This window comes from Miniopterus natalensis, chromosome 12, assembly GCF_054644295.1.
Source record: "Miniopterus natalensis isolate mMinNat1 chromosome 12, mMinNat1.hap1, whole genome shotgun sequence".
NCBI lineage: Eukaryota > Metazoa > Chordata > Mammalia > Chiroptera > Miniopteridae > Miniopterus > Miniopterus natalensis.
This window is the reverse complement of record NC_142092.1, coordinates 70,201,146-70,228,716: the sequence shown is the minus strand read 5'-3', so window position 1 is coordinate 70,228,716 and position 27,571 is coordinate 70,201,146. Positions and strand designations below refer to the sequence as shown.

Below are 27,571 nucleotides of genomic sequence, written 5' to 3'. Positions count from 1 at the left end.
GACTGAAAAAAGGAGATCCCTGTTCCCAGGCTGGAGGAAGGGGGCAGGTCTGCAAAGGAAACAGCACATTCCAGGTAAAAAGGTGATGGGATGGAATTGGGGGGCAGCACGTGGTTTGCACCACGCCCACACCTGACTCTCCCTGCCCACCACCAGCACCCCTCCATGCCCACGCAGCAACCTCTCTATGAAACCCACACCTGACGCCCTCTCCAAGGCTCCCCAGGAGTCCCTTGTATGCCCGCCACTCCCGCAGGGACCTGCAGACAGGTGCAGAGCCCAGTTCAGGTTGAACCGCTTGGTGCGCACCAAGGCCAGCCTCCAGGACCGAGGGCTTTGGGAGAGCAGATGAAATGCGAGGGGGAGGGGGCTCCTTCAAATCAACCCACCTCTGGAGGGAGACAAAAATGCCCTTTAATTAAACCAAGCGCCTCTATGCAGCCCAGGGACACGTGTTCTGGTAGGAGGCCTGTTACTAAGGATCTCCAGGGGAAACCCCAGCTGCGGCTTCCTCGCCCCAGTCGGCTGATATTTGCTCAGCAGGGCGAATGGGGGAAGGGGAGCTAGAGGCGAGCTCCCAACACCAAAGCTCAGGGCCGGCTTTCCGTGGGGTAGGGACCTGGGGGCCTGGGGAGGGGCTCCACTGACCCAGGAGCTGGAGGCCTGGATCCTGCCCGGCTGTCACAGACCTGCTGTGACCCTGGGTCTGACCTGTCAGAACAATGGTGCCCACCTCCCCAAGGCTTGGGAGTGAGGCACACGAGGCCTGAACCCTACAACCACCTCTTCTCTGTGTGACCTGCACGTGCTGCTTCTCTGCAGTTCAGTTCTCTCCCCAGGAACATGGGGTAACAGGGCCCTTGTGAGGCTCAGATGGGAGAGCACCAGGCCTGAGACGCCTCCTAACTTCTGCACCCTTCGCTTGGCACATGCAGAGGAGCACGTGGGGACTCCGGCTCCCAGAGACGAGGTCCCAGCCAAGGAAGCATGTTTAAGGAAAGCATCACGGATACCTTGGTCTTCCCTGGCCCGCCTGGTACATCCGAGAGAAGGGGCAGAGGCAGACTCACCTCAGAGGCCACCCAGCACCTGTCCTGCAGGGGGTGACCACCCATCCTGTTTGCCTGGGACTAGGGAATCCCAGCCCAAAAGGCAGACGAGCTGGTCTCCCTCCTGCACATTGCAGACAACAGTGGTTCAATTTGCGCCACTGACATGACCTGAGGGGCCCTCAGCAGGTCATCTCCCCTGGAGGGGCCTCGGTTTCCCATTCTGAAACTGGCCTCAGAATTATAGGTGGTGGGGCTGTGGCAGGTCCTGGCACCAGGATGCAATCAGGTTCCGCTGCATCTCACGAGGTGTGACCGAGGCCAAGGGGAGGGAGCTAAGTGGAAGGAAGAGGCCAGCGTGGTGGGAGGGGCCCTGGAAGCCCAGCCAGCACCCCCTCTGGCACCAGCTTGCCAGGGAAACGGCAGCCAGGCAAACTTTAAAGGCACATCCAGAGCAAGCCTGGAGGACCCGACAGGCCCGTTTAATTATTGAGAGAGTCACCTGGGTGCCGCCTGCTAATTGGCGGGGAGGCCTTGGAGCGCCAGGGTTTCGCTGATTAAAAACGGCTCTCCTGCTACACAGCCCGGACTGTCAAAACAGGCCAACGGATCGCGTTTCTTTTCTCAGCCCGCCACCCCACCCGGGGCAGAAAGGCCATCACGTCAGGGGGCAGCGCCAGGCCAGACCACTCAGCCCATGCCCACACCCAGCTCAGGCTCTGCCCTGTGTTGGAGAGGAGGGGGACCCACACCCACCCTGAATGCCACCCAGGGCTGGGGGACAGGGCCACTACCACCAGGATCTTAAACCACAGTCAGCACAGAGGAGGAGGGTCTCTCTGCCTCGTGAGGCGGGGGTTTGGGAGGTGGGGACACTGAGGTAAAGCCACTGCCACAGCTCTGGCAGGGACCCTGATGTCTGCAGAGGCAGATGCAGCAGAGATGGGGGCAGGGTGGCAAGGCGTGGTCTCCTAAGCAAGAAATGCTAAGTGTCCCCCCCCAGAGGAGAAACCCAAGTGTCCCCCAAATCCCAGCCAGGCTATTTCTTTCCTCACTTTGGGGCCCTAGCAAGGTGGAGGAAGACACTCTGACCTCAGAGTCAGGAAAGAATGGTTTGTCCCTGCCATCCCCATGTGCCAGGGAGGGCGGGCCTGGCACGGCTGCCGAGGACAGAGAAAGGCACTTCCCAACTGGGAAGTTAATATATTTGTGATTTTCTGCACACTTCTCGGAACAGCAGCAGTTTGGAGAGGAAAAGCCAGTGTAGCCACCTGAGCGGGTCCCAGGCCCCGAAGTCACTCTGCAGCTTCCTTCCATGCCATCTCGGCCTCCTCCCAGGGGACACGTGCCCGGGCTAGGCAGGAAATCCCCTTGGCCTGCCAGGGCTCTGCCGGGACAGAGCTCGGAATACGAAATGACCCTCCAGAGCCCGGAGTAATGGCAGAGCAGAGTCCCAGCTGCTCCCTGACAACCGCCCTCCCTAATCACATGGCAACGGGGCTTGTATTTGTGTACATCTGGGCACGGGAGTAAGTCAGAAAGAAACCAAAACGTGAATCTGCTGTGCGAGTGTCAAATTCTCACAGCACACAGTACGGCACATGACTAGTAACAGTCCAGGACAAGGGGAGACGCTGCATTCTGAGTGCTCCCTGAGCCTGCGTGAGGGCGGGGACAGGTCTGCAGCCCTCCCACCATGCACCAGGGGAGGCCGGCTTGGCCACCTGGAAGCAGAGACCTGGACCCTAGCCCTCTGGGTGGCGCCAGCCCTGCATCTGAGGCAGCCCTGGGCAGGGTGGGCTGGGCACAAGCCAGCTGTCCAGGCCTGCGATTCCTCACCTTGGAGTCCAGGCCCAAGGGCCCAGCCAAGTACCTCTGGGCTGGGCTCCAGGCCTCAGCTTTAACCAGAACCACTGGTGCCTCGCTGCTGCCCTCCTGGGAGGAGCCATGGCTGGACACCGTTCCATCCAAACCTGGGCCCGGACTACCAGCCACATCCCCCCACTGGGGCAGCGTGTGGGGCCCGTGAGCACACAGGAATTCACCAAGTGGCAGAAAACTCGGCCACCAACCCCACCAGGGACCAAGCAGCTCTGCATCATGTTGGCTCAGCACCTCTAGTGCTGGAGGGAGGGGGGGAATATAAAGGCCTGCCTCAGTTTCCCTTCCAGCAACACCAAAGGAGAAGTGGACCTCAACTGCCTCCAAGGTCAGCAGGCAAAGCCTGGGCTGGTTTCCCCAGCCCCCAGAGGCCAGCCCCGCCAGGAGCTAAGGCTGGGAGGGCCGGGAGACACTCTGAGCAGTGGATACATGCCAGGGTCACTGTTGGGCCCAGCCCAGGGCCCCGACTCCCCGCTGTTCCAGAGGCTTTTTTTTTAATATATTTTTTATTGATTTCAGAGAGAGGAAGGGAGAGGGAGCAAAAGATAGAAACATCAATGAAAGAAAGTCATTGATCAGCTGCCTCCTGCACACCCCCTGCCAGGGATGGAGCCTGAACAGGGGCATGTGCCCCGACCGGGAATCAAACCTGGATCACCTGGATCAAAGGTTGATGCTCAACCGCTGAGCCATGCCGGCCAGGCCCAGAGGCATTTTTAATGACCTCACATCCCTTATGCATATGCATAAGTCCCATCGCAAACATGACGAGACTTTCTTTTCCATCTCCGAAAACGAGTCGATGTTTCACGGCCACCCCGATGGATGTTTAACGGTGGTATCAGCTGGAGAGGAAGTCTCGCATTGTTTTATTTTACCAAGTGAAGCCAGCTCACTCCCCAGAAGGAAGGACAGGGGCTGAGCGGGGTCCTGGACAGTCTTACTGCTCTCAGCACTGAATGCTACTGGGGACAGGGCACCACAAATGAGGAGGCCACTGTCCTTGGAGGCCCACTCTCCCATCCCTGCTAACTGGAGGGGGCCTCTGAACCCCAAAGCTCCCTGCCAGCTGCAGATCTCCTCCTCAGCATCCAGGTCTCGGGTGGCAGGGGCTGTGTGAGCACTGGGTGAGGGTCAGGAAGAGCAGCCTCGCACGCCACACACCAGGCATGCTAGAGGCTCAGGGACCCAGCCTGGTCCCCCGCTGTGTCTGTGTCCCGGGGCTGTCAGTAACCAAGTACCACAAACTGGGCGGCTTAGAACGACAGAAATTCATTCTCTCAGTGCTGGAAGCCGGGCACCGGGTCAGACTCAGATTAAGGCTCCCATTCAGCAGCCTCTGAGAAATATGATTGGGTTCTTATGGAAAACCAGCTCATTACGAAAAGTACGAGTGTTATGAAATGATCGTTTTTTAAAAGGGCACGTTGGGCTCCCATCCAGCGGTGAAAGAAACGAGGAAGATTCTTCCAGGCTGCGGGCTTGGGTTGTGGGTTTGGCTGAACGAAAGCCTTTTGCTTATTAGTAACACCGTGAAAAGCTCTTAATGGAAGAGCCCCGTTAGGGCTCCACAAAGTGCTGATGGCCCCAGGGTGTTCAATGGCCTGTGGAAACCTCGCAGCCAGCGTGGACAATGATCTGACCCCTCGAGCTGCACGAGGCAGCCTCAGAACAGCGCTGCCAGCTCCTGGCTCGCAGAGGTGAGCTGTGTGAGGTGACAGAGGTCCCGCCCCCAGAGGCTGCAGGCAGGAAGGACCCCAGAAAAGTTGCAAGTTGTCACAGATCATTCTGGAGAACTGTCACCCACACGACTCCACTGAGACCAGAGAACCGGAAGCTCGGGCCTGGCCTCTCCTGGACCCTGCCCCATGCCTGTGCCCTGTGCCATTTCACCCCTGCCCTCTCACTGAGATAAACCATGACCGGAGGATGACGGCCTCCCAAGCTCTGAGAGTCCCTCCAGCCAGTCACTGAACCCGAGGGTGGTCTTGGGGCCCCCAACACACTCTGTTACTGGTATGTTATTAAAACAAATGATAATATTTACTGAGCCCTTCTCTGGGCCAACACAGAAGATCCTGCTAAGCCCCCGTGCTATCCCACATCTCGAGGGCAACGCAGAGAGAAGCCTCCTGCTGCACGAGGCCCACAGGAAGCTGGACACCGGGTATGGACCCGGTCGCACCAATTCCACAGCCAGATCTCAATCCTCTCTGCTCGCCATCTCTTTACTGGGCGCATCCTTCAGGGCTGGGATCTTCATTCTCCTGCCTGGGGGCCCACGTGCTACCTGGTGGTTCCCAGAATAGAGAGGGAGGCGGGTGGGTTTCCAATCACATCTGCTGGCCCAGGGCCCAGGGGGCAGGGCTGACTCCTTCTGCCCACAGTTTGTGAAGCACCTGCTCCGGCTGGGAGCTCGGGGGCCAACAGGATGCCAGGGCCACAGGAGACAGGGAACAGGGGCAAGAAGACCAGGAGTGTGGGCACCACCCAATCCAAGGGGGCCTTTATACTAATTAGAAAGCAGGACACACACTGGGGCAGACACAGATCTGTTCTCAAATTCTTCACCACACTCTAAGCCACTACCAGGGTCTCATCACCAGCTGTAAACCCCCAGGAAAACTGAGGCCTTCAGAGCCTGCAGATGGGGCGGGAACAGCCTGGGCCTCGGGAGGGAAGAGCCTGGAACACCACCAAGGAAGCGCAGAGGCCACAGCAGGACCACATCCGTGCAAAGCCAGGCCGCTCGTCCGCCCCCAGGGACGTAACGTAACGGGGCCCCCCGGCCCCAGGGCCCCCGGTGCGGGGAGAATATGGAAAGAATTGAGAAGAGATCACATTCTAGCATCACGTGAAAGAGCAAGTAAAATGACTAACTGTTGCACAAACTTCATTCCTGCCTACGTATGTATGTGGATGTGCATTAGATAAGGAATTTGCTGGAAACAGGCTGGGCCATAAAACCACAACACAACCCTCGTCATGGGCCAGCGGGAAAAGGAACAGACGATCGTTTCTGGGAAAAACAAAACATAAAAACCGCGTGCTGTCTTTGTATCTAGGACTGACACTCTCTTTCTAACTAAACATTTTAAACTGCCCCGATCACAGGCCTCAGAACAATGAAAAACAGCCCATTTCAACCAGGGCCTCAAAGGTACCGGCGACGCTCTAGAACATGAGCTGGTGCCCTAAGACCTAAATGTTCTTTTGTATGTGTTTAACACGTCGTGTAGGAACATTTTTACACAGCCCATCCTACGTGTGACATTAAAAACAAAAGCCCTAGCCGGTTTGGCTCAGTGGTTGGAGCGTCAGCCCACGGACCGAAGGGTGTCGGGTTCGATTCTGGTCAAGGGAACGTGTCTCCATTTTAGGCTTGATCCCCGGGGTGAGTGGGAGGCAACCAATCAATGTGTCTCTCTCACATCGATGTTTCTCTCCCAGTCTCTCTCTCCCTCCCTCCCATTGTGGAGGGGGGGGGTCCCTAACATTTGCATGTCCCTGTGACTCTGAACCTGAACAAACAGCCCCATCAAGGGGCAGCTGTGCCGGCCCCAGGTCCACCCAGAACCATGGTCCTGGGACTCCCAGCCTACGGGTGGGCGCCACCCCACAGACAATACCAGGATGAAGCCCCTTTCCCCGAGTTCAACCACCCTCCCAAGACTCTCGTTCCCCCTGCTGGCCCATGTCCTCCTGGGATATTCAGAAAGGGCAGCTCCTGTGCCCGTCCCTACCTGATCTGGAATCTGGTCCCCATTCAGACGTTTCTCTGACCCTGATCTGTGGACCAGAATCTGCAATGACCAGTTGTCCTGTGGGGCTGCCCTTCCCCCTCTCCCCTGTGGGACGTGGGCCCCATCCATGTGTCAAGAGGTGAGAGGCCAGACCGCAGGGCCACAGTATTCTGAGCAGAACAGAAACCAAGTAGAGGTATTCCTGCCGAAAGACCTGAGGCCTCCAAGTGGGCAGGTCCCCTTGCTCTGCCCATCATTACAAACAAGCCCCAGCTACTCCATCCACATGAGGCATCCTGGTTCTGACTTGTGGAGAGAGCATTTACCTAGGCAACGATCTGTGAAAGGATTAATTTGCTGATCTTATTACCTAAATCGAAACAGATTTTGCAGCCATCAGTAACATGCCTGCAAGATTTTCCTGGTGTGAGCTGAAGCCTCTCCCCTCCTCCCCACCCTGCCACCGCCAACAGCAATTCCAAAACATGTTGAAAATTCACAATAAAGACACAGGCAGAGGATGACTGCTGAAAACTCCAATGTCTGGGACCAGGCCCGAGGGGGCAGGTGGAGATGGGAGGGCGTGGGCTCCGCGGGCTTACCTGATCCCTTTGTTCTGGGCCACATTGTGCAGGGACAGTCTGGACACCGCAGAGATGACCTGGGGGAAGAAGGAAAGGACGCTTCTGTGATTCACAAAAAAACAGAAAGTCATTATAAAACTGCAATGAAGGGTCTTGTAAAAGTAGAGAACTGTTCACTGAGCACATTTCCTTGGGAAAAAAAAACAAAACGGCAAAGCATTTTGGGGGCTAGATGCCTATTTTGTATTTATTGTACAGAATTTGTCATTTTGGTGCACCGATATCTGAGGGCTGCCGGGCTGCCGGAGCAGGTTCAGAGTGCGGGAGGGGGTCCTGGCAGTATGTCCCCGGACAGGCAGACGTGTCAACAAGGAAGGGAAATGCTCAGCGAGGAGCAATGGCCACTCCTCCCCCAGCAGAGGCCCCCACCCCACGGCCTCCTCCAGACACACAGCGCCCACCCCACCCCGGCTCCAAGGGCCCCAGCGCGGTTATTCCACAGATCTTCAAATGACGGGCAGCAAGCAGCCACCGGGCTCTGCAGATGATCATGAGGAAAGAGAGGCTGGGAGAGGGAGGTGGCCGACCCTGGGGCACAAAGTATAACACACACCAACCAGCACAGGAAGAAGCTGCTCACAATCTGTTACAGGAATTACGGGGCACCAGGGAGGTGGTTGCCGGCCTCAACGTGGAGACCTCATTGTGTGTGTGGGCATGAGTTTCACCTGTGTGATCACGTGTGTGCGCTTCTGTGAGCATGTGAGTTTGTATGTGCGTGCATGTGCTTAAGAGCTGAAGTGTGTGCACTGCATGCGTGCATGTATGTGAGTGTGCACGCTTGCATCCGGGGAAAGGGAATCCAAACATGACCCATGCTGGTCACTTGCTAAATTCACAGACACCCCCTACTGGGTGATGGCTGTCCCAGGAACTGTGCCCAATGGGCCTTCTAGGTCTAGCCTCACCCTGGGGAACCCTCACACCCCTCCAAAGCCTGTCCAGCCGTGCACATTTGGGAAACAGGTCATTTGCCCAAGGACCCGCAGCTGGGACACATTCCTCAGACTTCCTTTTAGGCTGGTCTCCTTCTAGCAGCAATTTTTTAAAGGCACAGGGAAGAAACCCAAACCGTAGAGAAGGGCCCTTTCTCAGCCTGGTCAGACGGCAGATTCGGCCAAAGGCCACGCGCTGTGTGCCGTCCTCTGGTAGGTGGTTATGCTGCAGGGACTGGGACTCGCGGAGGCTGTGAACCTGAGGGATGACAGAGCTCGTCTGTGCTTCTCAGACAAGACTCAATCGCCTTACCCTGCAGCTGGCCCAGCCGGGCTCTCTGGTCTGTGAGCTCTAAGGGGTCTTTCACAAGCAACATGGCTTGGCTGTTACTCTTGGCTTTTAAGGCCTCTAAATATTTACAGAGAAAAAACATCCAAGCAATATTGCTGTATGCTCTTCTAGTTATCGGATAGAAGCTAGAAATGTTAGAACTGCGAGAGCCTGGCCACTATCGGGTGTACAAGCCACCCCTCTCCTACGCCTGCCGTGGCAGACATCACTAATCAACTGCCACACTCCTCCCCAGCCAGCCAGACCCAGGCTGGAAGCCCTTCTGCAGAGTCAGCCCGAGGCACCAGCCATCGGTCAGCATCGACACAGGAGACAAAGCCCATTTGCGGACCTGGGGTTAGTGCAAAGGCGGAGCTTCATACAGGGAGGAGCTGTCACAGCGAGTGAACCACCAGGGGTCTGCACTGTGTCCATGTGGCCTCTCCAGCTGCTGTAACCACAGCAGCCTCAGCCCTGATCTCACAGTCAAAGTGCTCCAGGCTGGAGTCTGTCACTGGTGGTTTGTAAAGGGCTCGGCTCTGGATTCCCGTCCAGATAGGACAGCTCCTTAAACAGGATTAAATGCGCCCAGCTCTGCCAGAGGCGCCTGTCCCTCACTCCGCCTGAATTGTGTGCTTCCCGGAACCACGGGAAACCCCGCTCCAGGGGCCTGAGGACCAGAGCTGCTGGGGGCAGACATGGGACCCGATACAGCCATCGGGTGAGTTGAAGGGCGGCAGTGGCTCCTCCTGAAAGGACACAGAGCAGGGAACACCTCCCTGCATGGGGCTGGACTTCCCTGGAGGCATGGCTCGGGGGAGACGATCTAAAACAACCCCCCACGGCGCTGCCAACTCTTCTGAAAAGGTAAATGTCAAAGGATGACATTTTCCCACTTTTATCTCTCAGCTTCATCCCAGTTAATAAATAAAATGAAGACACACAAACACCTGCCCTCCATTCCTGTCCCCACCCACCACCCACCCCACATACAACCAGCTCTGCCTGGGCCCACGGAGCTTCATTCCCAGGCCAGCAAAAGGAACGCGCAGGGGTGGGGGACTTGACCAGGATGACCCTGTGTGGCCACTAGCAAATCCTTCTGAACAGGGCACAGGGAACCACGCGATTCTACCAGGCGGCCGGCCCTTACTGCCCTGGTGCGCCCGCCCACCGCCAGGCGCCCCTTCTCACGCCTCTCAGGAGCCCTCGCAGCTCACAAACTCTGGTGGGAGGTTCTGCTGCTTGGGCTCCGCCCAACGTGATGGCAGGGCCTGTGACCACAGGGGTATAGCATCCCTGCTGGAGCTTCCCCACCACAGGCAAGCGGTGCAGGCTGCCTGGAGCTCCGGGGTCCAGCCTTAAAGCCACAGCCGTAAGGTCCCCACTTGTCTGCTGTGTCAGGGCTCAGGACCAGACTCCAGGGGACCCCGGGGCTGTACGGGCCTGAACACTGGCTGCCAACTTATGTGGAGGTAACCGTGAGAATATTCTGGAGGCCTCATCACCCAGCACCCTCTCAAAGGGTCCCGTACCAAGAAAGGTTAAGAAGCCGTCCGTGGGCGTTCTCCGCTGGAAGGAGCTCCACAAGGCGGTTCCCAACCACGTGGGACCCAGACCTGGATCCGGATCTGGGTCTGGGTGCCGGGGGCACTCTGCAGCGCGTAGCCTTAGGGAGGTGTCATTAAAAATGATGCTGAGTTTCCACTCTGGGTGTGCCGAACAATTTCGTTCCAGACGTATTTGCTGCAGTGATTTACAAACACTCGAAAATTTGGCCGCAGCCTGACTGAGAAATACAGAGAAATAAAATAAAGGAAGGCACGCCCACACAGTGGAATTCCGCCGCCATGTGAGCTGATGCGGTAGGAGGGAATTTATTGCCACAACATATTCATAAACACAGTAAAGAAAAAAACAGGTTGTAAAACACGTATGATAGGGTCTAATTTTTACAAACATAAGCTCCTTAAAAGGGACTGACAGACAACACATGAAATGTTAGCCGGCGCTAGTATGGCTCCTTTTTCATCCCACATTTTTCTATAGTGAATATACTCATATAGTAGGAGAATGTTCTATAAAAAGAAATGTCTGCTAGTATCCACCCTACCCCCCACCCAAGGTGCAGCCTCTACCCGAATTCTGTCATTAACACATGTTCCTCAAATCAAAGGGACCTGACTCTGGACCTCAAGGTGGAAATGCAGGGTGGGTCTCTCCCACCATGCCATGGGTATCAGACTCATCACAAGACACTGCTCGCCCAGCCCCAGCTTGGAATGCACAGCAGCAGACCCCCTATTCAAGCTGCAGCCAACAGGACACTAAAGGGGGACCCTCACTCTCAGGAAACTGAGGAGGGCTCAATGGGTTACGGCAAATACATCAGCATGGGAAGCTATGCCTTGGAACCTCCGGAGCTGTCACTTGGCAAATGCTGATGAGGGTGGATGGATAAATGAATGAATGGGTAGATGGGCAGGTGGGTGGGTGGATGGATGGATGGATGGATGGATGGGTGGGTGGGTGGGTGGGTGGGTGGATGGGTGGATGGATGGATGGATGGATGGGTGGGTGGGTGGGTGGGTGGGTGGGTGGGTGGATGGGTGGATGGATGGATGGGTGGATGGATGGGTGGATGGATAGATGAGTAGATGGGTAGATGTACAAATAGGATCAGCAGCAAAGTTTCCAATGAGACCCTGCCTACCAACTCCCACTTCTTAATTATCAGAACATGAGCAGCCATTTATTGAGCACCTACTACATGCCATGCACTGGGATACACACAATACAGACACTACTCCAGTATGTACTATTCCCTCCCCCAGCTCTCCATTTCTCAGATGCAGACACTGGGGACTAGAAAGAATAAGGGCCTTGCCCCAGGTCACCCAGCAATAAGTGGCCGAGTTAGGAGGCAACAGAACTCCCCGCTCCCCTTTTTCCAGGCCCGGCTGGGCCACATTTTTCAGCTTCTCATGCAGTTACTGACATCCACCAAGTTCATGGGAGCAAACATCAGGTGGGCCACTTGCAGGCCTGGCTCAAGAGGCCTTGCAGCCTCTGGGAAAACTTCAAAAAGCCTCATGTTAAAGAGGGAAAAGCAGTCATCAGCCTTCATCCTTGAAGGGCTGCGTAGGGCAGAGGATACACACACACACATGCTCCCGCCTCCGTGTAAGCCACCACAGCTGAGACTACCTGTCGCAGCGGCTCCACCGCGAGCACACAGCACCTCACTGCCCCATGGAGCTCGGAAGGAACGTGAACCTGAACATCCCCACAAATGATCCAGAAGAACAAAGATAGATATAAGTTGGCCTGTGAAAGGGGCCCGGGGCTCCTGCGTGCTGGTGGCAAGGCCAGCAACAGCAGGTATATATCCTGTCAACCCCACTCGCTGGCGAAGGGCAGGAGAGCTTTTTGGCCCCACTCCCCTGCTGTCACCGGGAATCAGTAAGCAGGAACCGCACGGAGGGGCCCAGGCTGCAGACCTTCCTTATCAGCCATCACCAGGCATCTGAGACACACACGCAGCCCTGCGGAGCCAAACGGCAAGATTACCAACCTCATTTAAACAGGTTGCCCCGGAAACTCATATATCTGGCCGGTAAATCTACAGCCAACACCGCTGCAGCTTTAGAAGCAAATCATTACAAATTGCTTCCTCCAGCTCCAACTGCACTGCCCCTCTGTTTTCCTCTATTCGCACTGAGAGCAAGGTCAGAGAGAACGCTGGGCTGCTGCCGTCGGGATGCCAAGCGGCCAGCAAGGAGTGATTGATTATGGACCATGTGCAGTCACTGCTTCGCGTCCAGGCCCTGCCACAGGGGGAGGCAGGACAAACCCAAGCCAGAGGGAAACCATGGCCACTCCTCAGACCCTGCACGCTGCTCGGAGGGACACGAGGAGACAGGTGTGAGCTGGACCCAGGCCCCAAGCTGGCTAAGCAGCTAACTGAAAAATGCCCCTGGCTGAAGACAGCGACAGGCACCAACTTTGGAACAAGGTGCATGGAAGGAGGACCTGGCCATCCTTAGAGGATCAGAGTTCAAAAGCCATTTAGGAGGAAAGGAAATGGATAGAAAGGCCTGTGGCTATCTCAGCCTCAGCCCACTCCTCTTTCCTGCACCTGGACTGAGCTTTCTGTGCAATCTGAACCGAACCCCCAAATCTAGCCGTGCGGGTCCACATCAAGACCCTCAAACCCAAGTGGGGGAGACCACCCTAAGCCTCAAGACCAGCAGCCCGAATCTCCCTGCCTTACAGTGTCAGTAACTTGACCGATCAGTCAGTGGATGGATGCCCATGCAAAGGGATTCCTGGGTCCCAGGCCCTCCTACTAAAGATGGGGGGAAAGATGGAACCCTCAGGGAAACCTCACATCCCTGCCCGCAGTGCACCTCCTCGAGCGGAGCCCGGAACCCAACACGCCTTCAACTCCCTCTGCAAGTGGGTCCGTCTGTCTGTCTGCATGGACACCCACCTCGGGGCAGCGCTGGCCTGTTTTGCAGTTAAGAAAACAGAAGCTCAGACAGGTAACCTGATGCAACGAAGGGCTCACAGCTCGGGGAGGGGACCATGCTTGAGTCGCTCCTAACCACACAGGAGGCCACACAAAAACAAGGACCCTGAGCGTCTGTCCCAGCCACCTCCCAGGCCAGGAGACAGCCCTGGCCTCCTCCCCACCCAAAGTGGAGTGGCCAAGGGACAGATGCTGCTGCGCCCTGTCTCTGCTCCCTCTGAGTGCCTGCCCTTCCCCTTGGGCCTCACTTTCCCACAGGGAACAAAAGGCTAGGACACCTCCAAAGCTGATTATGTCTGGGAGTCCTGGGCCTCTATGCAAGGGACAGACTCAAAGGGCCTGGTGAGCCCCTCAAGGAGAGGGCTGAGCAGAAGCCCTCAGAGATGTCACAGCTGTGAACTGGACAGTGACCAGGGTCAGGGGCATGGGGAGACAGACTGTAGATGGCCCAGGGCCTCTGAGACCCAGCTGACTGCTACACTCAGGCCAAGATGGGAGACAGGAAGGAGGCAGGGGCTCAGGTCTGTTCCTCCCCATGTTCTCCATGTCTCCGTGTTGGGTGGGGGGCTGAGATTTCATTACCCTCCTCCCGGACATGGCGTGGGCAGGCTGGGAGAGGAGGGCTGAGCTGCTACCCTCACTCCTGGGCACCATCCCCTCTCCTCTGCAAATGGCTACAGTGGCCGGCTGCCCCAGCCAGTGTCAGCCCAGCCCTTGACACCTCCAGAGGGGAAGGAAGCCAAGAAACGTGGGGTCACATCACTTGGGAGCCAGAGAGAAGAGGCTAGAAGGGTTCCCGAGGCCTCTTCAATAGACAGTCTGTGGCTCATGGAGGGAGGCAGATGGAGTGGGGTGGATAGAAGAATGAATGACCCTAACTGGACTCGTTATTAGGTGCCTACTCTGTGCCAGGCATGTTACAGAAGCTATTTTAATTAACTTGCAACCACAAGAAAACAGCAGAGAGGCACAAACCAGGACGTGATGCCAGAGACCCGGGTTCAAGTCCTAAACTTGCCACTGAACACCTAAACTACTCCTCCTCTCTGAGCCTCAGTTTCCCCACCTGTGGAGTGAAAGAACAACACTACATCAGAGAAGACAAATGCACGGCACACATAAATCTCCTCCCACCCCTGTGCTCCTGGCAGGCATCACTAATCGATCACAGTGCTCTTTCCTGCTAAAGTCAGAGGCAGCCGCTGAAGCTTTCCACACCCAATGCTCAGAGCAGCCGCTTCTATCAGAAAGATCTGGCATGAAACAAGAAACCTGTGTCTGCCCTGGGAAATGCCCAAACTGGATGGTCTCAGAGTCCCTCTGAGCACTGACTGTCTACTGTCCCTGGTCTTGTAACATCAGGACAAATGCTCTGTGGTCACAGGACCAGGGAAGACCAGACCAGAACCTGAATGTTAGCTGATCCTGACCGGGAAGGTTTGCAGGAATCAGTTAGGAAGACAAAGTCCTTGATGGAAGGAGCTTAGTGACCATCTGGCCCAAATTCTTCAGTGTGCAGATGAGAAACCGAAAAGCCAGCTGGGAAGACATAAGAGACTTGCAAAGGCCACCCAGTGACTTCTAGGCAGAGCCCAGTGTGGAGGCGGGGATGTCACTGGCACCCAAGGCTCTGTCTCTCTGACACAGCTCCATCAACGCCTACAGCTAACCTTTGTCTAGGCCTCCCGCCTGCCCCACTTTCCCAGCCTCATTGCATTTTATTCCCTCAAACCCCCCCACGAAACACTTCCGCTGCCCCTCCCATTTTATGGAGGAGTAACTGAGGCCTGGAGCTTCGGATGGCAAGTGACAAGCCCAGGCGAACCCAGCTCACCGCCCGTCTGGCTGCGGGCCCAGCTCTTCACCCTGGCACTGCCCAGCAAAGCCAGCTCGCCCACTCTGGATCCGAGGCTGATGGTGGCCGGACAGGACCACAAACCTCACCCTCAGGCATCAAGAGCAGGGCTGCTAAGTGGGGCCCTGCAGAGGCCAGGAAGCCCATCCAAAACGTGGTGGCTTTGGGGAGCTGGCTGGGTGGGCGGCCCTGGGCCACTCACCGTCTGTGAATGCGCTCACTCCTCCCGACACTCCCGCCTCCTCCCTGGTAGTTACCACCAGCAGCTGCCACAGGCTGCACTGCCTGCTGAGGCCTCCCCTCCCCCATGGCAGGTAAAAAACGGGGAATAAAGGTGTGTTAAATACAGGAGGCATCTCAACCCCGGGTTGCAAACAAGTAGCAGCTCGTCTCCCCTTTGATCGAAGCCTCTAACACCAGACACAGGTATGCCGCCCAAGGGCGTGAGTCATGGCCCCAGAAGGTACAAGAATCCCAAAAGCAGCCCCATGCCCAGGCCTGGGATGCCAACTCCGCATTACAGACAGCACTGGGGGGTGGAGCCCCGGTCTCACCTGGAAATCTCACCCTCTCCGAGAGGTCCCTCCCCTCTCCCTCATAGTGGACACCTGAACCAAGGGGCCACAAAGCAGGCATCTGTCTACACAGCTGGCTCCTGGAGTGGGCCCATGCCCCACCCAACCAACCCATGCCTGCCTCTGCCTGGCACACTGATTCCTGACTCAGCATGTCCTATGGGGTTGGGACCATCATCTCCACTTTCCAGGTGAGGAAACTGAGCTCGGACAGGTGACCTCACTTGCCAGGGACACAAGTCAAAGAGGTAGGACCCAGCTGAACCAGATCGTCTGGCACCATCTAAGGCATCTTCTGCGTTTTCACTGAGGAGTAAACTGCCTCCCACCTAAGACTTGAAAAAGTTGCCAGAAACAGGGAATGAATTCTGTTTTGCCCCTCCCGTCAGGATGCCTAGAATCAGTGCTGGGATGGCAGCAGTCCACCAGAGAACAGCCAAGAAGCCACAGTCCCCAGATGCTGATGACCCACAGCCCTGGGCACTCACACCATTCACGGCAATCCCGCTGAGTCAGAGCCTGGAGCAGCTCAGAGCACCAGGCCCGCCAGGAACCTCCTGCAGTGAACTGACGCTGAAGTGGGCCTGAGCCCTGACCATGAGCCTGAACTCTGACCACGAGCCTGAACCCTGACCGTGAGCCTGGCACTGGGTTCGGAAGTTACATCCCTGTCTCACTGAATCATCAACCACCCAAGATAGTCAGCGTCACTTGTCAGACAAAGCAACTGAGGGTCAGAGTGGTGACCTGCACACGATAGCAGAGAGGGTTGAGAACCTGGATGGTCTGATTACTGCCAAGTGCCCTTAAAGGGAAAGCACCCAGAACAGCCTCAGCCTCCTGTCCAAGCCTCTCCCCAGAACCCCCTCCTACAGCACTTCTGGCTCCAGGCTCCAGGCCTTCACTATCAGTCAAACCCCCGCTTGCTAATAGGGGAGAGGTGACAATAGCCATTACCTGTGGCGGATGGGTTTCGGAGCTGCTTCATCGCCCTCCCCGACTTAATGGCCATTTTAACGGGAAGGGGAACAAAAATTGTATTTCTTAGCTCACGGCAATCATTTTTCAATCTACACGCGCATCTCTGAACAACGGCTTAGGAACTCGGTTATTAAGTGCGAGCACAATCCCGGCGCGGGAGGGCGTCACCCTCTCCCTGCTGGATCAGCTCGGTCGCTCCTGGCCCCAGCGAGCCAGGCCGAGGCTGGAGCGCCCAGGAGAAACTCGGAGGCACCTGGCACCCGGTGCCCCCATGTGGTATTTTCCCCCCAGGCTGCCTCATGGCACAGGAGAATGTGGGCCCTGTGGCAGCGCAGGTCCGACAGGTGAGGGCTGAGCTCCGCGCCATGTGCGGTCCTATGTCAGTATGCTCCCGGCAGCTCCCAGGCTGGGCACCTCTGCTGACATCCCGCAGGCGGGAAACAGACTCAGGCAGGATCAGGGGAGGGCCCCCTGGAGGAGGTGCCGTTCGACCAGAGACCTGGGGGATGAACAGGAGTTAGCTGGGTGTGCAGCATGCACGCAGCAGCTCACATAAATGAGAGCAACCTTTTGAGGGACTGGGAGGTGGGGTGCGGGGTGGATTCTGCCTCAATCTCAGCACCAGACTGCACGGCCGCTCACCCCAACCGCCACAGGGAACCAGCCGCCCTTCCTAAGCAGCCTCAGCCGGGGACCCCTGCACCCACACCCAGTGTGCGCGGTGCTAGCCCTCGGGGGAGGTCAAAGGGATGTTCCTCCCTGTGCAGTGTTTATGGAAACAAGTGGGAAACAGCCACAAAGCTGCAGACTGCTTCCGAAAAAAGTCCATCTCGATTCCTGCTGAATCCTGGCCCACCTCAGAGGTCCTGGGAAGCCAAGAAAGATCGTGAGGGAGGAACGGAGCGCTGGGTGGAAGGGGAATGCAGGACGAGGCCCACCTTGGGCACCCTGCCACGAGGACGGCCAGTCCATCCTGCACCCCCCTCGCTCAGCCCAAGAGTGCAAGCTTCCCGAGGGCTAAGAGCCTGTCTTCACAGTCCCCAAAGGGGGCCCTGCCAGTGCCTGGCACAAAGGACAGGTCCCCTGAATATGCTGCTGTCACAGCTGAGGTCTGTATTGGGTTCGAGAGTCTCCTCAAATTCATGCCCTTCCCAAAACCTCACAAAGTGATATTTGGGAAAAGGGCCAATGCAGATGCAATTAGTTAAGATGAGGTCATTCTGGAGCAGGGTGTGACCTTAATCCAATGTGCCTGGTGTCCTTATAAGAGAAAAGACACAGAGACACAGGGAGAGGAGAAAGGTATGTGATGATGGAGACAGAGATGAGAGTGATGCAGCCACAAGCCAGGAATGCCTGGAGCCCCCAGGAGCTGGAAGAGGGAGGAAGGATCCTCCCCTGGGGCCTCTGGAGGGAGCACAGCCCTGTGACACATGGATTTTGAACTTCTGGCCTCCAGAACCAGGAGGGAATGAACTTTATGTTGTTGTGGTTTGTGGTCCTTTGTGTGGCAGCCACGGGATACTGAAAGTCACCAACACTGGTCCAGGGTTGAGGATGCCCAGTCCTTCAGAGCAGATGGGCCCCTAAATGCTCAGGGATTAGAATGGCACAAGGTGACACTCAGAAGCCCTGGGACCCCCTACAGCAGAGAGCAGCCAGCCACGGAGGCGGGGGCTGAGTCAGATTCAGAGAGGCTAAGGAACTGGCCCATGGTCACCCAGCGGGAAAGCAGCCAATCCAGGACTCATGCCCAGCACAGGCCCGGGCCCAGACAGGGCATCCTCTCTTCCCTGGGCCCCCGGGCCCCGCGTCAGGGTCTAGTGGGTGCAAACCCCTCCTCCTACTGGGGACAAGGAATCTAGACAGGCCCATGAATTGGGGGCAATTACTGACCCTGCCAAGAATTTAGTTCTCTGCTGGGACACGAGTCTCTAGAACAACCAACCCGGTAGTTCCCCCAACAGGGGCCAGGCTTCTAGTTAAGGAGAGCAGCTGGTCGCCCAGCGCAAAAGCCCGCTTGCATACAAACACTCCGGGGAAAGCTCCTGGGACCACCTGGCTTTGGGGCAGGGCTACTCGGTGTGGTCACGTTTTCCAAACTGCAGCGGCTGGTTCAGGGGCTGACTCTGCCCTTCAGACCCAGGGGACAGGGCTTCCCTTCCCACATCACCCGGTAAGTCAGCTCCAGCTCTGGAGACTCCCAGTGAGACCAAGGCAGGCCCCAAGGACCCCAGGCCAGTCTTTCTCTTCTGTAGCAGTGGGGGTTCTTCCTGGTGGGGGGTGCTAACCTTAGAGGGGTTTCCTGGGGCTAAGAGGACAGAGCCACCCACCTGCATGGCCCCAGGACAGCAAGGTCCCCCCCTCTGGGGGAGGGGCAGGGTGGGGCCATCTGCCAGCCCTATTCTGTGGGAAGCGACCCTTCACCCCACGGAGCCCTCAGGGACTCCCTGCAGGAACTAATTGGCTGGAAGCATAAATAACACGCCCCAGGGATGTGGTAGGGCGGGGACAGCGAGGCCCCCACAGGCCCCTCTGAATGGGGGGAACAAAGCAGGCCTCAGCTGCTAGGAGTCCACCCACCCACCATTCCCAGGGAGAGGGTGCCAGGGAGAAGCCAGGTTTTCAGACATGTGGGCAGCTGGGCTGAGGTCCCGGCTGCACCACCCACAGGCTGCTCACCCTCTGCGAGTCAGCACGAGCGTATTGTGGGGCCCCATTGTGGGGTTCTGGGGAGACAGCCTGAGTATCTGATCGGATTCATCTCCCACCACCCCCAGGTGATGTGTGACACCCCCATACCAGGCCCGGCTTCTGCAAGAATCCTGTTCCGTCAGTTTAACCAGAACCACCCCCTCCCCCACCCCCACCCGCTGTCCCCACTCAGTCACTTCCCACCCGGATCCCTGCCGGCTTCTGCACTACAAACCCCACCTGCCGGAGATGTATTCCAATGAGGTCTCCCCCCCCTGCTTCCAGAGCCCTGTGTAAATCTGTTTCTACCGCTGCGACTCCCGCCCAGCTCTGGTTTTCCCTTGACGGACAGACAGTGGTGGCCGCGCAGTAAGGTGAACAGGTTTAATGCCACAGAGCCGAGCACCCAAACGGTTAGGAGGTGAGTTTATGTTGTGTATTTTACCAAAATAAAAACCAGCCACTCTGAGTGAACACACGCAAGGGCACCTGTCACCCATTGGCTCTATGAACAAAGGCTGGGACACACTCTCTCCCTCCTCCTGACAGGCGCAGATAGGCCTGGACACCCACCTGTCAGGCAGGTGGGCTGAGGCACCCAGAGCCGTTCCCATAGGAACCACTGCATCCGCCTGTCCTTCCATCAGGGAGACCAAGGCAGGCTTCTCCGGCACTCACATCTCAAGTCCCAGCCCCGCTGCAGCAAAATGAGACCCACGACGTCCCTCCAAGTGTCCAAGCTGACAAACCGGGAATTTATCCCAATTAGCATCACGAGCCTGAGCTAATTGATTTGTTCCAAAGGGCATCATCCCATCAGCTGGCTTCAGGTACTTAACATCTAATTTCCAGACCCAGAGAGGTTGCTATTAACAAGATTAATTGTATGCACACACAATTTAATATTTCCCTTCTGCACAAACAAAAGTGGCACTTCTCCCAATTAAAGGATGCCGGGCCCTGGTGAGATGGTTAGTCATTCAGGAGACACACCTCGAGCATTTAAATGAAGGACCATTGGAGTGTGTCCCAGCTGGACACCACGCAGGAGTCAGGCCTGAGAGCTCCTCCAGCAGGCAAGGGCATCCGGGGGAGGTGCCAGCCTGGCACGCCTCAGGTACACCAGGCCCTGAGCATGGGCTGAGCTCAGGAGGTGACATCAGTGTGTGACCCAAGGCTGGGAGCCTGGGTGACAGTTCCCTCCATGGAGTCAGGAGGACCTGGCCTTGAACCCAGCCCTGTGCAACCACATGGAGCAATTTCTGCCTCAGTTTCCTCATCTGTTATAAAGACAGCACCCAACTCACACTGGCTATTGGGACTCAGGGGTAATATTTGCAGCAAGCCGAGCAGTGTGAACACACCATGATTTCCCAGCTCCTGACCAGATTTCTTCTGTTCAAAAAAAGCAGACCCAAAAAAACCCAAGAGGGCCCTGGCTGGTTTGCTCAGTGGTTAGTGTCGGCCCACAAAGTGAAGGGTCCCAGGTTCAATTCCGGCCAAGGGCACATACCTCAGTTGCAGGCTTTATCTCCAACCCTGGTCGGTGCCTGAGCAGGAGGCAACCAATTGATGTGTCTTTCCAAAATCGATGTTTTTCTCTCTCTCTCCCTTCCACTCTCTCTGAAAAGCAAGGACTGGGCATCTTTAATACCCAACATACAAAAATACTCAGATATCTTAATAGCCATGTGGGAATTTTCTGAAGAGGGGAGGGAGCTCAACAGAGAGATGAAGGGGCCCTGGCAGAACAGGAGGTACTTCTTCCAAGGGGGCAACCTGAGCCCGCCAGCCACCCTCCTAGAGACTAGAGCCCAGGCTTGCCTGACCCGCTCCCCCAGGCTTCCCCAGCGGTCAGCGTGCCCAGGTGGCCCAGAGGCCAAAGGAAGGCTGCTGTCCTCCCACCCGTGGAAAACATTCTGGACACAGTGTAGACACCTCACGCCAGGACGGGTGCTCTCTGACCAGGAGCCACAGCAGAAGCAGAAGCAAAGGTGGAGGAGGAGACACGTGTGGCCTTAAGAACAGGAGCTGTGGTGGGAGGCAGCCCATCACCCTGTGCCCCGGAGACGTGACTCCTGCTGTCCAAACCTCAGTATCCTCACCCACGATGGGGGTCCAGCTGGGTAACAGAGGGAGGCTGACCGTGAAAGCAGGCGGGACAGGGGCGCAGAGGATGGCTGGGGGAAGCAGGAGAGGAAGGCATATAGGGGAGGGGGAGGCGGAGGAGGGAGGGAAGGAGGGAGGGAGGAGGGAGGGAGGGAGGGAGGAGGGAGGGAGGGAGGGAGGGAGGGGTCAGACCCCATGTGAGGTCCTGGCTGGGGGTCTGCTCAGGTACCTGCTGGGAGAGGCCACATCTCGGGTGAGTCTATGGGGCTGTGCCGTTTGGGTTCAAGGCCACCCTGGCTCATGAGCAGAGAGGCAAGAGTGTGCGAGCTGGGAAGTGTCCTCGGAACACAAACAGGCCTCTGTTTATTTTGGAAACCTGGGCAGAAGGCGGAGCAGGAGGGAAAGCAAACACCCTTTTGAGAAGGCTCACACGGCAGTCTCTAAACACACACTCAGGGATGGACTTAAGTCACTTGCTCAAGGTCACACATCGAGTGGGCCCCGGGGGTCACAAAAGCCAGATTTAGAGGGTTCCCGCTGGCTGATGCCGGGCCAGCCACAGGGCAGCTGAGGGTCCTGCCGAGTGGACACCATCCTGGGTCCCCATGCCCGAGGGAGACGTCAGCACGTAATGGAGACTCTCGGAGGCTGCCTCAGGGACAGAGGAGGACAGGCACCCAGGAGGCAGGCTGGGCCCAGAGGAAGCAGGGGATGGGCCAGGGCCACACAGGAAGCAGATCCCAGGCTGGTGCTCTGAGGCCACCAGGACGCAAACCCCAGGGCCCCGCTCAGCTTAGTCACTGAAGACACTTCTCAATTCCTTCAAGGAGAGGGGGAGGAAACAAACCTGGTTCATGGCCTAGGTGGTGTGGCTGTGGGTTCTACCCCCCGGTTACAGTCTGGGCTGCATCGGACAGAGACTGCGGAGTAACCACAGGGACATCACACAGAGGGAAGATGTGGGGACACAGAGAGAAGATGGCCGTCCCCAAACCAGGAAAGAGGCCTCCAAGGAAGCAACCTGCGGACACCTTGACCTTCGCCTCCTGGCCCCAGGACTGGGCGCGCATTTCTGTGTTTCAGCCCGGTCTGGGGTGCTCTGTTACGACAGCCCCGGGAAACACTTATAGGGGCCCCGAGCCCGCTCAGAGTCTGCGAGGATGGGTGGCCAGAATCCTCACTTCCACAAAACCACCTCACATGTGCCTACCAACCAAACTGAGGCCCAGAGAGGGGAGACGATGGAGGACTAGTTCCTGTTCCCTCCGCTCCGTGTCCCGTGGCCACCTCTGAAGCCTGGTTGTGGTCGCGGGAGAGCAAAGGTTTGGGAAATGGTTCCCACTGTACAGGACCCCCGGAAGAGGGGGTGGCAGAGCACAGGGGCCGCACTGAGCATTCTACACAAAGAGCACCAACAGACCCCAGGAGGGAACAGCCTCCCCGGAGCTGTGCAACAACAGTGCCCGGAGGACCCTCAACAGAGCCCCAGGGTGTGGGAAAGCTCTGCTCCCAGGGCCCTGGCCCCTCGGGAAAAACTGAGATGAAACGCGTGGTCTTTGTCTTTTCACATCAGTGTCCAGAAGCACAGAACCCGAGTTTGGACAATACGGGCCTCTGGGCCACGATCCTGTCATCTTCACTGTCCCTCCCACTTTATCGGTGTCTTGGTCATAGGTTTTCATTTTATAATATATAATCTCTTGACAGCTGCCCCAAATACTTTGTGCAATAGGGGGGGCTAATTAGTGCATTTCTGAGCCCCACTTTCTCCCAAAAGTCACATCTAATCTGGTCCATCGGCTGGTTTACTGGGTGTCAAAAAGAAGCATTTGCTAGCTGTCCCCAAAGGCCGCGGTGGGCAGAGCAGGAATTATGGGCAAGGGGCTTCCACCCCTAAGCACAGCGCCAGAGGCTATGGGGAACCTCAGAGCGTCACCTCCCCCAGAGGGAACACTGGCTCCCAGCTAGGTCTCCGCATAGGAAACCACAGAAATGGCAGATCCTGGAGTCGGTGAGAGCTGTGCACCAAGACAACTTGGCCTCTGCGGGAAAGTCTGGAACCTCTGAACGTAATGGCCCAGGGAGATTTGAGCTGCAAGTCAGTTCGGAAGCCCTGACGAGGACGGGGGAGGAGCACGTGGCCGCCTTTCCCAGTCCCGCTTCCTCTGAGGCGCACGCACACACACCCGTGTGGCGGGAGCCCGTGTCCCGCAGCAGGAGCACGTCACTCGCCTGCGTTGATTTTGCAGCTTCTACAGCTCCGAGGACACCATGTGTGCGGGCCCAGTACCCAGTAAGGTGACAGAGGGGAGGTCACCGTGGCCCAGACAAGCACTCATACACCTTCTACTAAGGGGGAGGGGGCACGAGGAATAAAGGAGCCTGCGGAGATCTGGTAGGAACATCAAGCTCACAAAAATGAACTCAGAGTCACAAAACGGCAACGTATGGCCCAGATCCAGGCGTCTGCAGCAACCCATGCTGAACGACAAACCTGCCGGCTTCATCCTGGCAGAGAAAGCGTTTTATGAAAACGGTTACTGAATCATTCCGACAAACTGTGTCCCGGGGGAGACAGTCGGCACCGGGAAGCTGGGCTGGGCCTCCGCGTCTGTCCTCCTCGGGGTGGGGTGGAGGCACGGCTGCCTCTTCAAAGTTCCCCGCCTCAGGCACAGTTTGCAGGGACCTATCTTCTCCCCAAAAGATAACTGTAACTGATAGATCCTCTCATTGAAGTAACAGTGTATACACCTGTGGGGACAACTGTGCGCCCTGCGGGGTGCGCTGCTCCCTGTGGGACCTTCCCTCCCTATCACGCCTTTCTGCTGAAAAATGCCACCTGAGCCTGTAACGGCCACCAAGTGCTGCCACATCCTGATGAGCTTTGGTCCCCACAACAAGGCCTCAAGGTGAGACATCGGCTGACACCGGAGCCTGCTCAGCTGGGTTGGGTCAACGTTCTGGATGCTATGCAGACAGCCATGGTCATGGGGAGGGCCTGCTCAGTGGTGCAGCCCCCACTAATTCAAACAGTCGCTGCTGCAGGGATGCAGTCCAGGCAGGGGTCCTCTGAGAACCTCAGGCTCTGAATGCTCTGCTTCAGGGACGCCGGAACAACCCGACCAGGTCCTGCCCTTGCTGAGCTGCTTTAGGGCCTTTAGCAAATGGAGAGCAAGACCCGGGGGACGCTGAGGGGACCCAGATGGCTCCCCAGTAACGCACTCACACAGTGTTAGAACCAGGCCCCCAGGATGCCCGCTGCCCTTGGGGAGAAAGGGTGCCTGAGGCAATCTCCAGAACAGACGTCCTCTTGCCCTGGCTCGCTCGCTCGTTCTACAGCGTTCACAGGGGTGCGCAGGCACAGCTCGCTCCCGGAATCTGTAGATGACCCCGAGACGGGCCCCTGCTCTCACGGGGCAGCACTCTCCTGGGAGAGTGACACAGCAAGTTAATAAGGTGGTTCCCACCATCCTGAAGGAAATGACAGGGGATGGAGAGGGAGTGGTCAAAGCCGGGCAGGCAGGGCAGGGGGACCTGACGGAGGTGGCACCGTGCAGCTGGGAAAGTGCCGAGGCCCTGGGGTGAGAGCAGCCGCCTGCGGGAGGAGCCGTGAAGAGCCCGTGTCCCTCACCGGAGGAACTGCGGGTGCCGTTAGGGATGCAGTTCTGACCCTGGGCACAGCGTGGACACACCTTGGAAACAAGATGCTGAGGAGAAGAGGCCAGACAGAAAAACCACATACTGTGTGATTCCACGTCCACGGAACGCCCAGGAGAGGCAAATCCGGAGGCTAAGAGCAGGCTGGTGGCCGCCAGGGGCTGGGGGAGGGGTAATGGGGATGGGCTTCCTTCAAGGGGGACAGAAATGTTCTGGAACTAGACGGCAGTCACGGTGGTACAACACTGAATTTACTGAATGCCACAGAATTCATGCTTTAAAGTGGTTAAAATGGTCAATTTTATGCCATGTGTATTCTGCTACCAAAAAGAGATGGAGAGAGAGAGGCCGGCGCTCAGCTCTCGATCTCTGTCGCCGGAGCCCAGTTCCCAACAAAAGAGGAAGCAGAGAAATAGGCCCGGAGCTTTGGAACAGCTGAACACGACGCGGTCACTGGTCCCCACGTCTGCCCTCGGCCCTGTGGCATCAACGTCCTTCAAGGTCCCTTGAGGTCCTTCGAGGTCAAGGGCAGCTCACAGCTGAGGAGCCAAGGAGAGGCACACAGGTGTTGGTTGTGAATCTTAAAAACACGAGTGTACCGAGGAGAGAGGCACGGGGAGGATCCCACACCGTTGACTCTCGGTCTCTGTTCCCTCCCGCCTGGGGGGGGGCGCGGGTAGTGGTGCTTACACATCTTGGAAAGGGCCCCCAGCTCTAGTGCCCATGGGCCCCGGTGCCATCAGGAGTGTCTCCACGGTGGGCACAGTGGGAGCTCTGGGCACCCAAGTCTTCCCTTCCCAAAGCCTGGCAGGAGACGGGCACAGGCCACAGCCAGCCCATGGGGGGGGGGGGGGTCTTTTCCCAGGCGCCTCTCGGCTCCTAACTGGGTTGTCACCTCCTCCGTGGAGGCGGAGGCTGAGAGGCAGCTCGGAGCTGGGCTTGGTCGGCTCAGATAAGGCGGAATAAAGGAACAAGATGAATTGCCGGCCGAGCCCATTACGCGTGCTGAACGCTAACTGACAGTGATTCATTTGGGAAGTTTCTCTCCCGGGGAGAGGCCCGTTCATAGAAGGCAGGGCGGTGGGCGCCGCCAAAAAAGGCCGGGGTGGCAGCGCGCGCCCAGGAGCAGCAGGGCACGTGCCCACTCACCGCTCAGGGCTGTCATCTGAGCCGCCCGAGGAGCCGAGCTGGAGGTGGGGCGGCTTTGCACAGGGAGTGTGGCACTTTGAGAGGGCGCAGTGGTTGAGGGGAACCTCGGTGGCCCGATGGGGGGGGTCGGAGCAGGGCAGGCAGCGCGAGCCCCATCTCCGACCACGGCGAGCGTCCCAGACGGGCCACAGCTTTGTCCACTGCCCACAGAGCGTACCAGTCATGCTGCAGGCATTCAGTGCGTGCCTCCTGCTGGCAGACGCGGGGCAGGTGGGGTAAGGGGTGGATGCGGGGGGACTGGCTGTGCGACTGGAGCCAGTCACTCCACCCCGGAACCTGGGCGTCCCAGTCCATCTCGTGCGAGGATAACCTGAGGCCCTCACACAAGCAGCCGGAGCTTCGGGGCTGGTGCAAAGTCGGTGCTCATAAAGAATTAATGGGGAGCAGGAAGCTGCTACTCTCACGGGGCCTGTGCCCGCAGCCCACACCCTGGCTCCCCTCCCTGCCTACCCAGAAAGTCTCTCCTCACCAAAGTCAAGCAGGGACAGGCCGTCCCTCCCCCGCCGGGGGCCAGTGATGGGCCACCCTGAAGCGCTCCTTTGGTTATCTGGACTCAGCACCTCTCTTCCCTCAGGGGCTCCCCACCCCTGTCCTCCCCTTCAAGGGGCCCAAGTTCTTGCTCAGTTCCTGATCAGGACCCACTCTCAAGAGAGAATCGGATAAATGCTTTGGCACCAAGAAGTGAATGATAAAGCCTAATGGGTTGCCTACATCAATAGGAAAACGCTTAAGTCAAAGGAATGATTCTCTAACGGTGGAATGTCAAGTTGAATATTTTTTATGACCTATCAGAGAACAGGGAACCTACCATGAGAGAAACGAAAAACTCATTTATTTTGCTAGCAGGGCTTTTTTATGTTCACAAAAGATGGAGCTATCCTTTTCAGTAAGGTGAACACATATAATCTCCAAAGTGCCACTAGCAGCTCAAAAACAATAGAACTCAAAAGACCCCAGATGCCCGGCCGGGCGTGGCTTAAAGGTTGAGCGTCGACCTAGGATCCAGGAGATCGGGGTTCGATTCCCGGTCAGGGCACATGCCCGGGTTGCGGGCTCGATCCCCAGTCAGAGGAGTGCAGGAGGCAGCTGATCAATGACTCCCATCATTGATGTTTCTCTCTCTCTCTCCCTCTCCCTTCCTCTTTCTGAGATCAATAAAGATATATTAATAAAAATTAAAAAAAAAGAGACCCCAGAGAGAGAACCCTAGAGACAGGAAAGGCTGGGTGGACCCTGTCTTGGTCCATTTGAGTTGCAGTAACAACATTCCATAGACAGACATGTATCCCTCACCTTCTGGAGGATGGACGTCCAAGACCAAGGCACTGGCAAACTCGTCCAGCGAGAGCACCCTGGTTTGTGGACGCTGTCTTCTCA

At 57.2% G+C, this 27,571-nt stretch overlaps 1 protein-coding gene across 2 annotated transcripts in view; it reads right to left on the bottom strand.

Moving 5' to 3' along the window:
• Positions 1 to 27,571, bottom strand: part of VAV2 (vav guanine nucleotide exchange factor 2) — a 113,563-nt gene that overhangs the window by 47,873 nt on the left and 38,119 nt on the right. For both annotated transcript variants that reach the window (XM_087822970.1, XM_087822972.1), the window contains exon 3: positions 7,276 to 7,334. In XM_087822970.1, coding sequence (XP_087679096.1) covers positions 7,276 to 7,334 — 59 coding nt within the window. The remainder of the gene's footprint in view (positions 1 to 7,275; positions 7,335 to 27,571) is intronic.